At 47.4% G+C, this 18,740-nt stretch overlaps 1 protein-coding gene across 1 annotated transcript in view; it reads right to left on the reverse strand.

The window, feature by feature from the left end:
- Positions 1–12,310: 12,310 nt before the first annotated feature.
- The window catches only part of PNPLA2 (patatin like phospholipase domain containing 2), a 29,172-nt gene continuing 22,742 nt past the window's right edge, over positions 12,311–18,740 (reverse strand). The window contains exons 8-9 of the mRNA XM_009099278.4: positions 18,372–18,494; positions 12,311–17,560 (exon numbers count right to left, since the gene is read on the reverse strand). Coding sequence (XP_009097526.1) covers positions 17,296–17,560; positions 18,372–18,494 — 388 coding nt within the window. The 3' untranslated portion in view covers positions 12,311–17,295. The remainder of the gene's footprint in view (positions 17,561–18,371; positions 18,495–18,740) is intronic.

Genomic DNA, 18,740 nt, shown 5'->3' on the forward strand with positions numbered 1-18,740 from the left:
AAACTCCTCTCACCCTGCAAGCAGCAGAGGCACCAGGTACATGAGGCTCTTCCCCAGCCCTCAGGAATGCAACCTCACTTGGTGTCCTGCAGACAAAAATTCAGGCTGAAAGCAGGTACACCTCAGTCCTCTGCTGCTGGAGGGCTAGACACATTTCATCAGTGTTCTTGAAGTATGTCTAAGGCAAAATTATGCAGAAACGGCATTTTGTTTAATGAATGGATAAAAGATTCTAAAGGATACACAAAGCTTCAAATGCTAAAATTTGGGCGTTGTGGAGTTACCTGTGTAACCAATTCCTGAATGGCAGAGATGGTGAAGAATTGTCCTCAGTCACTACTTCCTTTAAGAAAAGAATCCAGAAGCCTCAGATTAGGCTGGTGATGGCACTTGCTCATCAAACAGAAGGAAGCACTTCTCTGTACACCCTTTGAGTGTGTCACCTCACTGACATGAGATGCTGAGAATGTCACAGGCATTCATGAGCTGCAGAAGTGGCTGTTTTGTTCTGCTCTGAGTTTGTCTGTGAAGGACTATTACAAAAAATAGCTGTTTTGGGGAAAATTTTCTTTTCCACAAATAGCTAAAAGAGTGTCCTATGGAGAGTATCATCCCATTTTATGCTGAGAGGATGAAGGTATCAGCCATTAGCTGCTGTAGGAGACACAGGGCTGGTTCAGCTTGTTCCTCAGCATGAATAGAGGCTGCTCCTACATGTGCAGAAACCCCCCTCAAAATACATCAAATCTTCGACCCAAAGGACGGCAGCATTTTGCACTTTTTTCTGCATTTTCACCAGCAAAAAGTCTAATGAGCTGGACTTGGTACTATAACAGCCAAAGGCCAGGCTTCTCCCCACAGCTGTCATGGCCATCATGGGTACTGAAATGCACTCGGTTCTTCCTTTGAGTCCTCAGATTCTAGCTGCCTATGTCATACCAGAACAAAGATTTTCCTTTCCAATAAGGAGCTAAATCTCTCCATGACAGCCTCACACCCTGTCTGGCCTCAGCAGGATCCCTCCTGGGCTGCTGGTACATATGCACCCTCACCGAGCAGAGTCACTGTTTAAGTCAGTCACCCTCTCTAGGCTTGAGTACTTTTCACCTCTGTTGTAAGAGAGAGAAACATTTGGTGTTGCTTCATGGAGGATGAGTTTTCTGCTACCCAGCCTCAGGATGCTGAACAAGAAAAGTGTTCATGGCTTTCTCCAGGTGATTCCCAATCCTGTTTTACCACTTCTTCATTAAATTTCCCAACAGCCACCCACTGACTTGAGCACAAGTCCCTCCTGGCCAGCTAACAAGTTTTCCTCAGCCACTTCAGTGCCCTCTTTGTACAAAGGCTAAAAATCCTGTGACAATGCCATGGGACCTGGAGTACCACAGGTGTGAGCTCAGAGAAGTGCGCAAGAGCCTCACCTTTGTTGATCAAGAGCCTTTGTCTTGAAATCAGCCCCACACCATCAAAAATTCATAGCCTTATGTTGTCCTCGGATTGCTCCCTCTGCACACACAGATAAAATATCAAACCACAACATCAGACTGCCCAATCCTTTTCTCCTTTCCCCTTTCAAAGGAAAAATTTGTTTTTGGTAAAACATTTACATTGTTTACTGAATACACGTGGTAAACAGTGATTTCTTCTCCAGCTGAGCCAGCAAGTTCTCTGCAGAACCTGAAACCTCCTTACCCAGAGGGCTGGATAGAACTGCTGGGGGAATGCAAGAAATTCAAGCATATTTTCCTTATCCCAAGAAGTTCTCCTCCAATATTTTGAGAGCTGGACACCACTACCTTCCCCCCCAATATTTTCTAGGCTACATGTTAGCGATTGGAACAGCGGGAAAAGCTTTACCTCACTGTTCTGACCTCGCAAGGTGCACTTAAAAAACAAAAAATATTTGCAAACATTAACAAGTAGGGATGAGTATGGATAGGATTTCTAGGCTCCACAGCTCCCTGTACAAGTATCTCTCTAGCTGATGCAGTATTGGTTTTGCCCAGAAGGGATGCATGGACAGTTTGACCTTTCTGTTGTTAGAACAACAAACAGAGCTGAGACAGATGGGTGAAGCCAATTTCCGAGAAGACTGTTAACCCATTCTCTGCCTCCCAGAGTGGAAAACTGCCCTGTGCACAGGTGCGTGACACTTGGTTACTTCTCACCTCTTGATCTACTTGCCAACAGTAAGGTAAAGGTAAAAATTCACTCCTTCCTGTGAGCTCAGGAGGTGTTGGCTGTGCAAAACACCTTTCCTGAAATACCAGTGTAATCTATGCACTGGAAAAGGGTGAAGTCCATGCCCTGAGTAGAGACACTGCCTGGCTGTCAGATCATTGAGGGGAGCACAGGTAAAGTCCTGAATCCAAATACCACCACTCCCCCCCTCCAAAAGAAGAAAGGATAGGTCTGAATGTACAAGAATTCCAGGGTCTAGTACATGATACCAGAAATATCCTCTCATTTTCTCATTCAGAGGGGACAATCACAACAAAGTACTAAAAGCCTCAGACTTCGACAAGACAGAAAACTAGAGAATGTTTTGAGCAGCCACAAGCCTTGAGCTTCTCCACAAAGCAGGACAGCACTGGCACATGAAGGGCACCTGTTCCTGGCATACCAGGCACAGCTTAGTGCAAAGAGCAACCAGCATTTGCAAAAAGCAAGCAACAGCATTGGAAGCAAAGTTGGAAGCAGATGCTGTTTGAGAGGTGCTTTTGTTCAGCGTGTACAACTGCTCTAGGAAAAGTAAAGTCACTGTGGCATTGGGGGATATTCCTGTCTTTGACAAAATCTGTCACTAAGTCAGGATCCCACAGCAGCAACAATGACATGGGATTACAAAAGAGGGTGGAGGAGAATAGGGGAATAGCTATGTTTATGAGATTTAGTGGGAAATTTCCGGCCAAATGCTTTTAAAGAAAAATTTCTAGTTGTCTTCAGAGAGCATGAAGCAGAAAAACCTTAGTCAGATCAGCACAAGATATCCATTTCTTTAAAAAAAAAAATAAAAACCACAATCTTACACATTCTAATATTCAGCTATTACTCCAAATCAGCAAGTCACTGGAATCAGTTAAGCATCTCTCAGAACCACATCAGAACTGAAGCAAGTTTCTTCAATTCGACATTTGCAAAGACCTCAAGTGATCCAAACTGAAGCATTAATTAATTAAGCACCCCCAGCTCTTGAAAACCAAACAATAAATTTTCCTTCCTCTATCACAGAACTGACAACTGATTTTTGCAGTGATATACAATGCCACTGCACTCAGTGAGCTCCACTCTGCTGCTTTAAAGCAAAAGCAGGAAGTTGGAACAGAAAATTCCTAGGGAGAAACTCTGCTGAGACAGAGCAACTCACAGACTCGTCCAGACTTCCTGCTAGAACAATTTTCTGCCCAAATGAGAGACGCTCTTCCCTCCCCTCCACCCCATTTTATCTCTCTGCAGGTGTCCCCAAATACCTGGAGCAGCAGGACAGTGTTGCTCCACTTCCCTGGAAGCAGCAGGATATTCCACAGCAAAAAGCTAGCGGGGAAGGAACACGGCCACTGTAAATAGAGGATCAGAGCCGGTCCAAGCCAGGAGGTGTGGTCTGCACTGCTCCCTACGCATCTCAGCCCCTTTCCAACACAGCCTCCTAGTCCTCAGTTCAGAGGGCAGCACAAGGAAACCTGCCCTTGAGCTTCCTTGTAATCGTGCACAGCTTCGAGGGAGAAGGGCTTTCTGGGCTGCCTTAGGCAACAGGGGGAGAAGGGGTAAGAAAGCAGATGATCCCTCATCTCACATTGAGCTTACCTTCCCTGAGAAACTCAAGCTGTGTTTCTGCTTAGCTTGCTGCTTTGCCCTCAACCAGTTTCCACCAGGCAAGAGGTGGAAACTACCCCTGTGAATCCTGCCTCAAGTTTAAATCCAGTTTTACGAGGCTGGCAACCTGCTTTCACAAAGAGAAGCACAGAGAACTCAGGAAAGAGAGAAGCAAAGCATAAGATGACAGGACAAGGAGCATGTTTCCAAAGCATCATAAAACACACACCAGGGGTGGGGTGCACATCCCAGGACCGTCTCACTAAAGCAGCCAGAAATGCCAGCCTCTGTCCTGCCACTGACAGAACACCACTCTATCCCACAGCATCCCCAAAAGGGAAGCAAAGCCACCCCTCCTGCTGACAGCTGGAGATGCTGATGGGGATTTGCCACTCAGTGGCAGTTTCTGAGTCTCCAGGCAGCACAAAGATGCTCTCAGCTGTGTCAGGTCCTACTAGCTAACCCTGAGGTCTTCTCAGGTAAGGTGACAAAAGAAAGACAAAGAGGAAAGTGTTAAGACCCTGGCAGGCTGGCTCTTCATCACCTGGTAAGGTTTTGTGCCCTTTTCTCACCCCTACCCAAACGCCTCTTTTGCCCAGGAAACAAGCTTTGCCATACAAATCTTGAGCAGACAAGCCCACCCTTACAGAAAGGAAAACTCCCTCTTCCACTGAATTTCCACTGAGAAGACTCCAGCTGGTGTCCAAACAGCAGAGACCTCATCAATCTGAAAAGAGAGAAGCTCCAAACAGCCCCATTCTCCCAGCAGCAAGGCAAAGACAGGTCCTTCCCTATTATTTTAAGATTGTTATTTCAAAACCCAGACTAAAAAATGGACATGAAGCTTACTACAAACAATCACAGTTGTCTTTACTACAGATTTAACAGGGCCAAGGAGTTCCCCTGAGCATCTGGGAAGTCTCTCTGCTAGCAGAGGGCACGATCACCTTTCCATTCATCACAGGCTCAGCTTTGCCTCAGCTGCAGGACCCCAAATCCCTGGGGCAAAAATCCCAGTGCAGCTGTGGCAAAAATCCCAATAAAACCAAACAAACCCATACCAAGTAAGGTATCTGCTTCCAAGCAGGAGATTTTACTCACCACTTTGTTCACCATTGCTGCAGAAGTCCTGTTTGACACTGATCCATGGTCTTGGCTGGGATGCTGCTAGAACAGGACAAAAAAGGGAGCAAACTGCTTTCCTGCACCTTGCACCCTGTCCTATCTCTAATCTCCTCCTAGGGTTCTTTATAAAGGTTCTCTTAGTACTGACCACAACAAAAAAGCTTATAAAACACACCAAAAAAAACCCCAAAACCCCACACTTTGGAGGCACATTAATGAATCCTTAGTGTTACACGGATAAAGGTCAGGAAATACAAAAAGTATGGTTCCCATAGTAATGCTAATTCAACCATACTGCACATCCTGTGTATTTAGTGGTACACATTGAAAAGAAAAAGGCTTCATCTACCAATGCTTAAAAGGTTTTTGATTTAGTAAAGACACTTGAATACCACCCCCCACAAGCAACATTTATTGTTCAGAGCAGTGGATTTTCAGATGGAATTGGATTAAGCCAATCTAAGCATCACTCCAGCTCCCCATATCTAGGGCAATAGAAAGAGCTCTCAAGCATGATTACAGACTGAACATTATTTGCCCAGCCTGAATACAAGAAAGGGATCCAGGAGTCAGAGTGGCTTGAGTCACCAAATCCCAGTCGGCACAGATTCTGCACTGGAGTGCAGCAGGGACTTGGTAAGGAGAGAGCAGAGGCAATAACCAGCAAAGCCCCCCAACCCCATAACTAGCAGGTGTTAACCCATTCCTACAAACACTCATTTATTTGATGCCGACAGCTTGAAATATCCTGCCTGGTATCCCACCTCGTAAGCCTGGGAACAGCTGAACTACCATCATGCTGACCTCTCTCCGGCACAAATCCATGTATTGCTCTGCTCCCCCAGCTCCCGAGGTCTCATCCTCATGCTCTGCATAAAGCCCACACCGCTCTTCGAGAGGGAACAGCTACAAGTGGGTCCATTTGCATTTAGCGGCTTTGACTGAGCAACCGGATTTGCATAGGAAGCGAAAGAGACTTTGCGCCATAGGAAATCCATTAAATCAAAGGGGTTTGAGCACCTCTACCGGAACAGAGGATTACCCCTCTGGCTACAGGTCTGGGAGAAAGGAAAGGTAGATCAGGCATCTTGCAAACTCCTTCAGGAGGCAAAGAGGATAAGGAAGAAGGAAGGTGGCTCTCAAGCACGGGAGCAAAGTGTGATAGAGAAAAAACGTGAACATTTGTGGGGGCACCCACATGTCCTTTCTCCCTCCAATAAATCAGAAAGTTTTTCCTAGTTCCCATGATCTCAGAGGGAAGGACACAGTTCAGGACAACAGATATCTCAGAACTTCAAAAACCAAAGGAGAAGAGAGAGAGAGACACTGGTGCTGAAGAGGTTCTCAGCCCCGCGAGACACCAGGTCACCCACACAGCCCTGCTCGGAGGGCACCAAGCTGATGGAGCTGCCATGGAGCAACATCCACACCAGAGTCTGCACAGGACACAGCCACAGGGACACACAGCAGATGTCCTTCTGGGAACAGCCACCCACAGGGTTCCTGGGTGGCTGTTCCTTCACTCACAGCCTTGCACTCACCTTCCCTGTTGGGCTCCAGCATCAAGTCTCCATGTTTTAAAGAGCCTTTGCCACCCTCCCTGCAGCTGAAGAGCCTGGCTATTCCTCTGAGCTGCACCAATTCCAGTCAGATTCTAGCCACACCTGCCAAGGGTTTTGGTCATGTTTTATCTTATCTAAGCAATGATGACTCTTCTCTTTCTTCTCGGGCAAAGCTCAGTAGCTCAGCCCCTGCCAAGGAGGGGAGCTGGGCAGGGGCCAGGAGCTTCAGCCTGAAGCAATTTACCCCAGAGCAGATGGCTCTGCTGGCCTGCCTGTCCCACCCCACGAAAACGGGGCATTCAGTCCACCAATTAGGGCTGGGGGGAAAATAAAGCTCGGCAATACATACACTTCTTGTTCCACCTTCAGCTCAGGTGCTGGCACAGGCACAGCTCACCCTCCCTAGACACAATACAGCCCCACTATTCCTTGCAAGGAGACAAAGCAGAGCTTTTTACAGGGAGGCAGAAATCTTGTCTGGAGATAAGACTTCAACATCTGCAATGCTGTCAACCTATAGGTCACCTACCCCTTCAATTCCCAGCTGGAAATGAGCTTGGCTGCCTCCTCTTCATTTTCCAGAGGGAAGAAGAAGAAGGGAAAATAAGGCAGATAAAAGCCTTACTCTTACTCACAGATGTTATACTGAACAAAGTGGAGAGAAATTTAGCTACTGTAACAGTCAGGGCCACCAAGTTCCTGTAGGATGTGTTAGATCCGCCTCCCTGCACTTGAACCTCTGCCCAGCTCCCACAATGCCTAGCCAAGGGGGGAGGCAGCTAGCCTGCAAGTTTGCTGTCTCCTTTTCCAGAGGCCTGACTCACCTAGCTATATCCAAACATAGCTGAAGTTTTCCCAAAAGGTTTGCTTCCCATAGCCTAAATGACATATTTAGACATTCCGCAATTTTATTTTTAACACCACTCAGCTACTCCTCCAAAGGTCTGCAGATATCCTGCCTGCTGTTCATTGGATGAGCTTGAAGTAGGAAGCAACAAACAGGTAGAAACGTTACCTTTATTGCAGAGTTACAAAAATTAGGCTTTTTTCAAGCCTTTACTGCACTGCTTTACTTTCATCCAGCACATGTGCTAAGGGCTAATTCTTTCAAAAAGCTGTAGGATAGACCTTCAGAGCTTTCCCCTTATTCATAGTCTCATCTCTCCAGAAACACAGGTTGCATCTCTCCAGAAACACAGGTTGCCTCAGCCCAGGATACCTCACCTGCTGTGGGCAGGGACACCTTTACACCTGCCAGGATCTTGCCAACAACACAAGCTCAAGCCAGCCCCAAGCCCACACAGTGCTGGAACACTACAGCAAATCTCAGGAGGTTCACAGATCCCAGGCACATTTTCAGAGCTCTCCTGCCATCCCCAGAACAACACAAGCCTTTCCTGCAAGGCTTTCAGGTATGTGTAATCCTCAAACATCCTTCTGAACCAGGCAATCCTTTCCACACAGATGGGACAGTAACTGGTGCAGAACAGTGATACAAAGTCTTGTACCAGCAGAGACTGAAGGTACAGAAGCAGAGGCAAGAGCTCCTCCTTCAGATGACATCTCTGCTAAATTAACTGCAATCACACACTTCACTGGATAGAAAGCAGGGATGTTACAAGCCTCCTTGCTCTCACTCTTTTCACTTGACAGATTTTCCTCCAGTTATGCCAAGCAGATAAGAACACTGTACCCTTCCAAAGCATTGCACCATATCTCATTTCCTCCAAAACAAACCTATGATTAGATTTAAGCCACCGTCTCTGAGAACACAAGACAGTATTTGTTGCTGCTTTAGTGCTCTGTCACACAAGGTTAAGAGAAAAACATTTGGTTAAAAAGCCCACAGGGCTTCCCAGCCATGTTACTTCAGACTGAACTAGGCAGAGGAAAGCCCAGCATGGCTCCAGCCTTCATTTGAAAGTCCACAGAACCACAACCCACCACTACTTTGGGTGTTGTTTTCTCCCAAAGCTCACAATATTTGTTATTCTGCTTGAGGCACCTAGGTCCTGCAGTCAGGTGAAATACTGAGATTCAAGCATTCCTGGCAGCTTATACAGACATGCAGAAATCTTCAAAACAATCAGAAAAAAGCAGGAAAAAGCAAATTAAGAATGTGACTTAAAAAAATAACATGTAATTTTCCATTTTTTAATTTTTTTTTTATGTGTTGCTGGTGGTATATAAAAGCTTAGGGTTGGCAAATCTTTTGATCATGTGGCTGGAGGGGAGCACCTGGTGCTCCTAGCCACAGCAGAAGCCCATGGGAATACTTAGGAGATCTCTCCCAGTGCTCCTTGCACAGCTGCAGAGGTCAGGTTTGCTTAGCAAAATATGCATTAGGGCCATGCAGAGGGAATTCTTCTCAGCATCAGCCAAGAAATTAAAGGCTAGGGATGCAGGATGAGGAAAAGAAAACATGGCTAGGAAAATATTAGGAAGGTCAATGAGGACATCCACAGCACCTCCCTTTCAAGCTGCTGGGCTAGGGGTATGTCCAAGGATACACGATGACAAAGGACAGAAGCTCTTGCTAATTGTTGCAATTCTGCTGTTCTGGTAGGACAGCAAATGAATCCTGAGAGATTCAGACATAAAGAGCAAACCAAGTATTTCCAGCCCAGACTTCACAGGGAGAGCAAGCCAAGGCAGCTGGCAGGAAGGAGGGAGACACTGCTCCACTCAGTGAAAGATGACACATTTGCTACAGCTGAAGTTTCTTGTCACTGTCCTTAAATCCAAGATGAGCTCCTGAAAGCAGGGGAGGAGAAGAGGGAGGATTCAGTCCCCAGAGCAGCCTTATGAAATCAAAAAGATTTAGACAGTGACTAGCTGCATTACAGAAACCAAACCTAGTTTGCTGTACATAGGGATCAATATCCTTAAAGCTCTCTGACCATGAAGAGCACTGTGCACAGAGCTGAGCCCATGTGATTTCTGTTGCTGTCAATTGTCCTCGTCCCATTAGTTCATTTTCTGAGGCTGCCTGGCAAAGTCATGAGGAACAGCAGTTCCCCAGCACTGTGTGTGTGCTGCTAAAGACAGCCCCACATGGAGCCCTGCTTTGCAGCACCATCTTTGGGTCAGTAGACAGGAGGCTCTTGATTCATCAAATGCATCAAACTGGGATGTGGGGGAGAAATTTTCCTATCTGATGGTGACAAAATGACCAAGGAGATTTTCCAGTTGGATATTTGATACTCCCACTGTAGCTTGCCACAAAAAGCCAAGAGAAGAGTGACACTCCAGGGAATGAGAATATTTTTTGCCCAGCAAGGTAGCTTCAAAGACATTTTATACCATCTCATGAAGGATTCTAAAATGTTTTATCTCAGGCCTCACATGACTCTGTGGAACAGGGCGTCCTGGCAAAGAGAAGATTCTTCCACCCCAGCAGCTTTTCAGAACCTCCTCTGGACCACCTGAACTGGACAGTGAAAGGACACATAAAACTGATTATCTGTTTGATCATGAAAAGCATTTCCACAGTCCTCAGAAGATGTATATGTATAGATATATATTCAGCTACATATAGCTTGTTAGATGATCCTCAGAAATAAATATAGCTCAAGAACATGAAAAATAAGGTACAACTGCCCCTGAGCCTGCATAAGGCAAAGCTAGAAATTGAGGTATTCTGAGCCCCCTCTGATGCAGAACAACCATCAGAAAAAGCAAGAACTCAGCAGGTCACAACTAAACAAGCAAGCTGTGTTTGGACTATCCTGCCTTCTCAGGACATTCCTGAGCACAGCCATCTCCCTGTGTCTGACACTCTTTTCCCCTCAGCTGACCTCTTTTCCCCTCAGCTGTTTTCAGGAAGTCCTACAGGAAGGACTTAGGTTCAACACACAAATTCACCGAAGTGCATCCCATGAGTGCAAGATATTAAAGAGAAAGACACCGCAGTCTTAGGACAGGGAAAGCTCTGGTACTTTTTTCCTTCCAGAGAAGGAAAAGCAGCACCAACACGGCTGCTGTAGGAACCTGCAGCATCCTGTGCAGCATATGATGCAGTGTCATCTGCACCCGGACCATGGCAAGAAAGAGTATTCCATGAATAAAGGATGCTGTTAAACGGAAAAGAGAAAATAACAAGGTCTCCACTCAGATTCAACAAGAAAGACCAGAGTTCCGTGACCGCATATCAAAGGAGCCTGCAGACTTCACAGCGACAGAAGAGGAGAGAAGGCAAAAGTGGCAGCAGCTCCCCGTGCCGGACCCCACCAGGGCAGCGCTCCCCATCCCGTGGCACGGCCGCAGCTCCGCCTCAGGAGCGCCGTGTGCAGGAGAAGGCAGGGTTGCACAGGAACGTGGATGCTCCGTACCCGTCCGGCACCGCCGAGGGACCTCGGACGGCTGGGGACGGGGCAGGTGTGTGGCAGTGGCCAGGCGAGGACCCCGCAGCACGCAGGGCCCCCAGCCCTCCGCTGCCCTCTCCCCACAGCCGCAGGGGAGGCCGGCGAGGCGAGGGTGAAGGCGCCGGCGGACCCTTCGCTGGGGCAGCCGCTCCCCAGCACCCCGGCTGCGAGTCCCGGCCGGGCAAAGCCGGCGGCTGCTCCGGGAGGGGACCGGCCCCGGAGCACCGCACCCCCGCCCCGCTGCCGCCGGTGCCGCCCCGGACTGCCCGCACGGCTCTTACCTGGCCCGGCCCGGCCCGGCGGGAGCGAGCGGCACCTGCGGCCGCCCGGGCGGGAGCGGAGCCGCCGCTGGCGCCGGGGCGGCCCCGGCCGGAAATGAGCGGGGCCGCGGGCGGGCGGCCGGGCCGAACCCGGCGGGCGGGCGGGCGGCAGCAGCGGGAGCCGGGCCGGGCCCTCGGGATAGGCGGCACTGCCCCCGCCCCGAGCCGCAGCTCCCCCGAGGGCCGGGAGAGCCACGCACCCAGCCCCGATCGCGGCCACTCCCCCAGCGGAGCCACCGGCACCGCCCGGGCGCCTTTATGGAAGAAGGATCCATTTCAGTGATTAACAGCACCGGGCTGGCGGTGTTGTTATTTGGCAGTCATTAGAGGTTAAGAAAGCTGTTTGCTTTACCAGCTGCGTCCTATAATGCTACTTACAGCACTTGTCCCCGTCGCGTGGCAGCACAGAACAAAGTTTCTCCCTAAAGTTTCCGGCTGTCAAAAGCCGGGACAGAGAGGAGCACGAGCCCTGTAGCGTCCCCCAGAGCCGCGCAGCGCCAAGCCCCAGCCCGTGTGAGGCTCCAAACGATCCCGGCCGCGGCTCCAGGGCGGCCGTGCCCAGATCCCTGGGCGGGCACCAAGGAGAGCCCCGGCCTTCCCACAACCCAAGGACCGGTGGTTTCCATGCGCTCCAACTGGAGAGATACCGAGGCCTGCCTCGGTATCTGTCATAACAGGCAGACACACAACAGCCACTACCATCTATTTCACCGGCAAGGAAACAGACTCTCGAGAGAGACAGGTCAGTTTCCTCAAGAGGTGGTCCCGTAATAGAGAGGTTTTAGATTTGTGAATAACGTTTTACTAACACTTTCACAGGTGCCAAACACCTGCTATTCCCACACGAAGGTGCTTAATTCCTCCTGGAAACCCAGGTCTGACACAGATCTCCAATAAACAGAGGCTAATAGCACTTGGGACACTTAGGCTTGAGTAAATCAGAACTGGACCAAAATGCACCTGTAGATCAATGCCCCCTTTATTTGTGTACTGATAAATGTGGACCCCAAGAGGAACTTGAATGGGCTTGGGCCTAGCAAAACAAATCCACATCATACAGCACATCAAAAAAATATTTAATAAACCTTTAAACGGCAAGAGAAGCAGTGTACCAGAGCCAGGTAAATATACTGAGAAAGTTTTTATTAGAAGATATAGTTCTGCCAAAATAAATAGTTACATTTTCTTCAGCAAAACATTAGAAAATAGAAACAGGAAGAAAAAAAAAGCATCAACAATTTAATACTGAACTTTTAAAGTGACTGTGAACACTACTTAGTGACATTGCCACATAAATACATGTTATGCTATTGCTGGTTTAGTTGCTGCTCTGACACCAGTAATTTCCACAGGACCTCCACATGTGTTGTGTACTTAAGGGTCTTCTCAAACTCAGCAGCAGCAGTGGAGTCCCAGGACGCACCAAGCTCAAAGAGCTGCTTTAGATCCTATTTTCAAGAACAAGAGAAAACCCCAGAAGTGAGAGGTATTTATTTCAAAGTTACTTTTCTAAGTCCTCTGTTTGGAACTAGAGTTTTGTGCTCCCTGTGCAGGAGGGCTGATGTGGATCCAAAGAGTGAGGAGGATGCAGTTAGGGGCTGTCCTAGTGGAGCTGCCTGCAGGCTGGAAGAGGAGCAAAGTCCCACCAGCTGGCAAGGGGAAGGAGGGAGAGGAGAGGGGAGCGAGTCCTGCTGCACTCAAAGGCAGACACCAGAGGGACCGGCGGCCAGAGCCCACTGTAAAGGCACAGAGTGTGTTTGGCACAAACAAGCTGGTGAGGTGGTCCATTCTCTCACTGATTTAAGGAGAAGACAAAGCTTGAGAAAACTGTTGGCAAGGCCCTGTGACTTTGGCGACCCTGCCACTCAACACATCTGGCATATATTTAGCAGAAATTTACTATTGTTTTATTCCCCTAAGAAATAAACACACACGGAGTTTCAGGTATTTCTTCCACAACTGCTTTGGCAAAAGTGGGAGCTCTTTTCTCCAAAGAAGTAGTGAATTACTAGATAATTTTTACAAATTAATAAAACCACTGGGGAATATAAAAGTACTGGGGACACCCCAGTGCTGGCAGAAGCAGATTCTCTTTTAATCTCTGAGTGCTGCAGGTACACAGCCTTCCAAGAAGACATGAGAAAACAATTCCTAGGTCCTATACATAGTGGTCAGTATTTTCTCCTATCCCTTGAAAATCAGCTTGCAACAGTATTAGCAGTAGGGCAGGCAGCAAACCAAACCAATTACACTACACACTAATTGGGGGTTACAGAGCATGCCATAGGCACAGACTGTTGTACACACAGTCTACAGTGTTGTGCAGGTTAGGAGCTGGTTAGATGCACAACAAGGTCACCATTAGCCTTGTTAAAAGCAGCAATTAATAAGACAGGAAGGAGGAAAAAACAGTGGATTCCTGAATGCACAGGCCCTTTATGTGAAACAGTGGAAAGGGCAGCAAGGGTTGGGACTCCCACAGGAATCCAGTGAATGCTGTAAGGACCACTGGACATAGACTAAAATATGAATTTTTGTCCAGGAACCTGACCTCTCACTCACCACACACTGGAGAGCCCTGCTGGGCTGCCCAGTCACACAATTTGGAGCAGAAAGGACTAACTGCCACAGATGACCTTTCTCCTACGGACTTGGCAAGTGAGGGTTAATCAGCCATGGCTGCCCAGAAGATAACTTTGTACACCATGAGGTACACACTGAACAAGGGGGTGAACAGTTCCAGTGAGCGCTATTGTAATAAACCCCACCATATCCAATCCAGAGTTTATCATAAGGTTTCCAGAGATTTCAAAAAGAGTGGGGTCTCATCTAGACAAGGCAGTACTGCATAACAAAAATCTATTCACTAGCTGACACAGCCTTTTTTTCTACATTAGTGGGAAAGGTGATCTTCCCTAACTCCTTCATCCTTTGCAATCTGTGATGGATGAGCAGCAAGAATTTCAAGCAAATGGGTGAAACTTTTCAAAAGGAAAATGACGCTAGTGTCAGGTATTTTTAACAGATCTGCAGTTTGTTTATCAGAGCTCAAATCTATAAAGCCAACAGGCTATCACACAATAGCTATTGTAACACTTGGGAAATAAAAATAGGAAAAGAAAGGGTTAATACAGAGTGGTACTTTCCCAGTATCCTTCACACCCTGCAAATTAGCATAGGAAAACCAGGAATTTCCTTGAGAAGAGTTAGACCTTTATTTTTAAAGCCAGACTTTGATTTGTGGTTATAGTTTGAAGTGTACAAAAGTTTCTTGTGGAGAAGTTGATATAATAAATTAAACTACAGATGAGGTGAAACACAGAACAAAACTTGGGCCCTTTACCAGGCACAGCTGTTGTTCTTCTCAAATGCATGAACCAAAATCCCCGAGCCTTCTGGATCAGAGCACTGGAAGACAGTGGCATCAGCCAAGTCAGCACCAGACCAGTCAGTTCTGATGCAAAAGGCAAGGGATAAGTTGCGCCAAGCTGCAACTTCTCAGCACACACTGTTGCCAGATTATTTTGTTTCATAGTTTAGTGGTTTACATAATCACTCAGTGGTTTTACCAGTCCAGGAAGAAGGGAAAAAAAATACTTGCATCATTTTCTCCACCCATATATTAACTCAAAAAACAAAAACAAAAAAAAGGCAGAGTCAAGAGGGCAGCAGCTTCTAAACACAAGATTTTCCTTAGGCAGTTTTGCCCCTCTCAGATGTTTTGCTTCTAGACAAAATGCCTTAATTTCTTGCCACTAAATATCTCTATCTTCTTGCCAATTGCTCTGTGTGCACTAGGGACAAGAGATATGTATTTAGCAATGTAGGTAGCTGTGTGTGTGCCATTCCCCCCAAGAAGGTAGTCCAAAACAGTGGAAGAAAAGAAATCCCCTACCAACCCACTACATGAACACTTTTTCTCAGTTCCAATTTTCATCAAATTAATCTTGCTTCCTCTAAGTGACAGTAGCTTGTTGCTGGTTCACTTCCACTAGCATCTAGCATTTTTTTCTGAGGGCTTTAAACAATCACAAGATCGACTTGTTTGGTAATTGAATGTTCTATCCTGATTTCAGAATCCTCCAATTTTTTCTCTTCCTGTAGTGACTTCCCTGTTCCCTGACTTAATTATGCAAAGCTGAAGACTAAATCCGACTGCATTAAGTGCAGGCCTGCTTTGTAAACTGCACAGGCCCTTGTGTTACATAGTTTCAGCAAGGGCAGTGGGGTGACAATCTAAGTCACAAGTTCATTCTTGCACTGCCTCCTGGGCAGAGGCCCACTCCATTGCCTCCCAGCTTGGCACAGCCACTGCAGCAAAGTCCTGATGCTTACCTGTCTCCACACAAACACCAAACCCGTGCCCAGTGCACAACTGTGCTCGTAGGAAACAGCATCCACCCTGTCACCCACACTGCTCATGAAGATTTACTACTTTCTCCAGTGATTAGAACAGCTTCTGTGTTTATTTTCCCTTTCTAAATCTAAGGTGCAAAATAGAGTCTATTAAAAATTACTATTCTGTGTATAGGCTACATAATAAGCTTCTGATACCCTGTCCTGCTCCCCAGCAAAGACAGCATATGTTGGCTTTGGCCATTGCACACTATACTAGGAGAGATAGAAGACGCCTCATGTAGCAAGACAAGCAGCAGAAAAATATACCAGGAGCTGGGTTTGTCAGAGTGTGAAGACTTAAGTCCATGCAATCCCCACAGGAAGCCACGTCTCACCCTGTGAAGAACAGGGAGCTCATACTTCTCACACAAGCCATGACCACACCACTGCGGAAAAGGCAGTGCCTCAAGGCAGAGTCCTGCTCTGCTACAGCTCTGGACTTTTAAGGGGCAAGACAAAGAGGAGCCAGTTCCAAGGAGCTGCATGTACATCAACAGTCTTTACTTCTCATGCTCCTGCTATTGCTAGCTGCAGAGCAGGACCTGTGAGCCACAACACGAGACAGGCAAGCTGGGATGCTGGTGTAGCTACAAGCCTAAATCCTTCTCGCTCCAAAGCCTCAACAACCAAACTTTCTGAACAAGCGATAAAAGCCTCAGTTTGGCAGGAGATCCATTCTTTATCACCTACTTGGAATTTGCCTCAGTTGTACAGCCCCTTAAGGAGCAAACCCCAACTGATCCCTGTCAGAGGCAGCCACTCGCCCAGCACTTGCTGTGACACTCCACCACAAACCTCTCAAAAATGACATGCCCTGCACAATTCTCATCATCCTACAATCACTTCATATTGCTTCAGCTAAGTTGATGCTGAGATAGCCAGGCTGAGCTTTTTTCAGGGCAACCCCACAGAGTGAGGAATAGGGACTCAAATTCAACATGTTTCCCTAGAAAAAAATAATCTGTCAAAATTACTTTTTAAAATAAGCTCAATCACTTAACATTCAGAGTTCAAGTCACAGTAGTTCCCTGAGGACCCCAATCAAAAAGGGAGAGATGAGGACAACATGAATCAGGGAAAACAGATAACTTTTTTACACTTCTGCAGTTCCAGTATAGTCTGCTGCAGGACCAGCTCTGGCTTCTGGTGTGGATGCAATTAAGGGAGAGAGGAAAGAGCATGATTTCAGCAAAGAAGAAAGTCAGGATGAGATTTGAAAGCCATGAGAAAAATTGGTTTGGCAAGAGGCTACTTCATCTTTCAGTAGCACAAAGAACTAAGGGTTGTCAGATGAATTAAGGAGAGGAATCAAGACACATGCTCTGAAAAACCAAGGGAGGTAAAAGCTGTATGAACTTGAGAGCGTCATCTACATCCTGGTTATTTGGCGGTAAAAAGCCAGTGGCAATTCAAAGTGCACTATATGGGAGAGCCCAGCTGGGTCAGCATCAGCCTGGCCACAGGCAATGGCCAGGCCTCACCACAAGTCTAGAGCAAGGAATCAGCCTGTGTGTGGCTGTGAACACAAAGGTCCCTTGCCTGGCCCAGTGGGCAACAAATGTCTACAGTCAATTCCACCAGTCTCCATGCAGGGGAAATCCCCTTTGCAACATATTCAGGAGCATGGGGCAGCCTGCTGCTGAGGGATGAGACTGGTCCTACCCTATGTCCATTCCCCTTCCCACCCACTCTCATCCCCTTGCAGCAGCAGGCTCAGAAGAGTGGCAGGCACTCTTTTGCACAGCCTAGAGGTGGGAGCTTTAACTGAAACCCTTCCCGAGGGAAGAGGGAGGCTTGCATGTCCACGTTGATGCAGAGCAAGCCCAGCATGAGCTGGCGCTGGTACTCCTCCCACTTCATCATGACGTCAGAAACCGAGCGGTGGCTCCTCATCCACATGGGCAGTGCTTCACCACAAGGGGCTGGGGGAGAAATTGGCAGTTTCTGGGGCCCTCCGAGCTCGAGGTGGTAGTAAAGCCTGAAAGGCAAATACATGCAAAGACTCAGTACATGGGAAGACTTGAGCAGGTCACCAGACTAGAGCTCCACTATCACAGTCCTGTTTTGTACTAAACTGACTACATGATTTTAGTGAGAAGTCTCTGTGTGCCCATTTCCCCCCCCCCTCACATCTCTCAGTTATTCAGACCATGAACTCTTTTGGGTAAGAATCACACCTCTGTACTTGAATCAAATCACAGCTGGAACTCCCTGACTGAGAGAGTTTCCTATTCTCGTCCACACAACAGTCTTGCCACAGCCTCAAACCAGGGGTTCAGTCCAGAAGCACCGGCACACATTCAGGCCCAAAGCACTCTCATTTGGAAACTCTCTTGTGTTCCCTGGCCACCATATTCCCTCCCCACAAAAACCAGGCTTGAGGTAGAAGAAGTCATTTGAACACAAGTACTTCTTGGAAAGGACTTCCAGGAGATCCTGGACCAGCAAACGCCACAAAGACAAGCACTTCTGTCTTCCAGAAGGAGCATGAGATAAGCTGGCATACTGTTTTAACCAGACTTACTTTAGGCCATGTCCCCCATAATAGGGGACAATTAGACTTTGTCCCCTATAATGACACAAAAAAAGGGGACCATGAGTCTATCCAACAGCTAAGGAAGCCAAGGAACCCTGGACCAGATTTGCATTTCAGCCTAAGTGCTAAATCTTTCTTGTCAATTTGTGCCTTATTTGCTCCACTCCAGTGGACTAGAGTCTCTAGAATTGAAAGGTGTAAGAGGAAATGAAGGGCTTCTCCAGAACAGTGCTCTGAAGAAAAGCAGCCATACCTGGCTGAAAGATGGTTGCCCAGTTTCTTCTTGGCTTTCTTCAGAAGATAGCTGCAGATTTCTGTCATCTGCTGCCTCATCCATCTTATATCCTCAGGGATATCTGGGAGCCATTCCAGCAACCTGTAAAGAGAGAGGAGACAACCATTAGCTGGGCCACGCAAGGGAATATGATTAAAAGAGCACCAGTTCCGAAGTCTCTCTGAAGGCTCAAAAATTTATCACCATTTTCTGGGGCAAGTTCTAGCACACAGCAATCTTCCTTGAAGCTAGAAGTAGTGGCTGTAACTAAATGACATAGGAAGACAGGAAAAGTTAGGGGTCCTCGGTTTTTCCGGTTTTGTAGGGGTTTGTTTGGTTGTTTTTTTA

This window comes from Serinus canaria, chromosome 5, assembly GCF_022539315.1.
Source record: "Serinus canaria isolate serCan28SL12 chromosome 5, serCan2020, whole genome shotgun sequence".
Taxonomy (NCBI): domain Eukaryota; kingdom Metazoa; phylum Chordata; class Aves; order Passeriformes; family Fringillidae; genus Serinus; species Serinus canaria.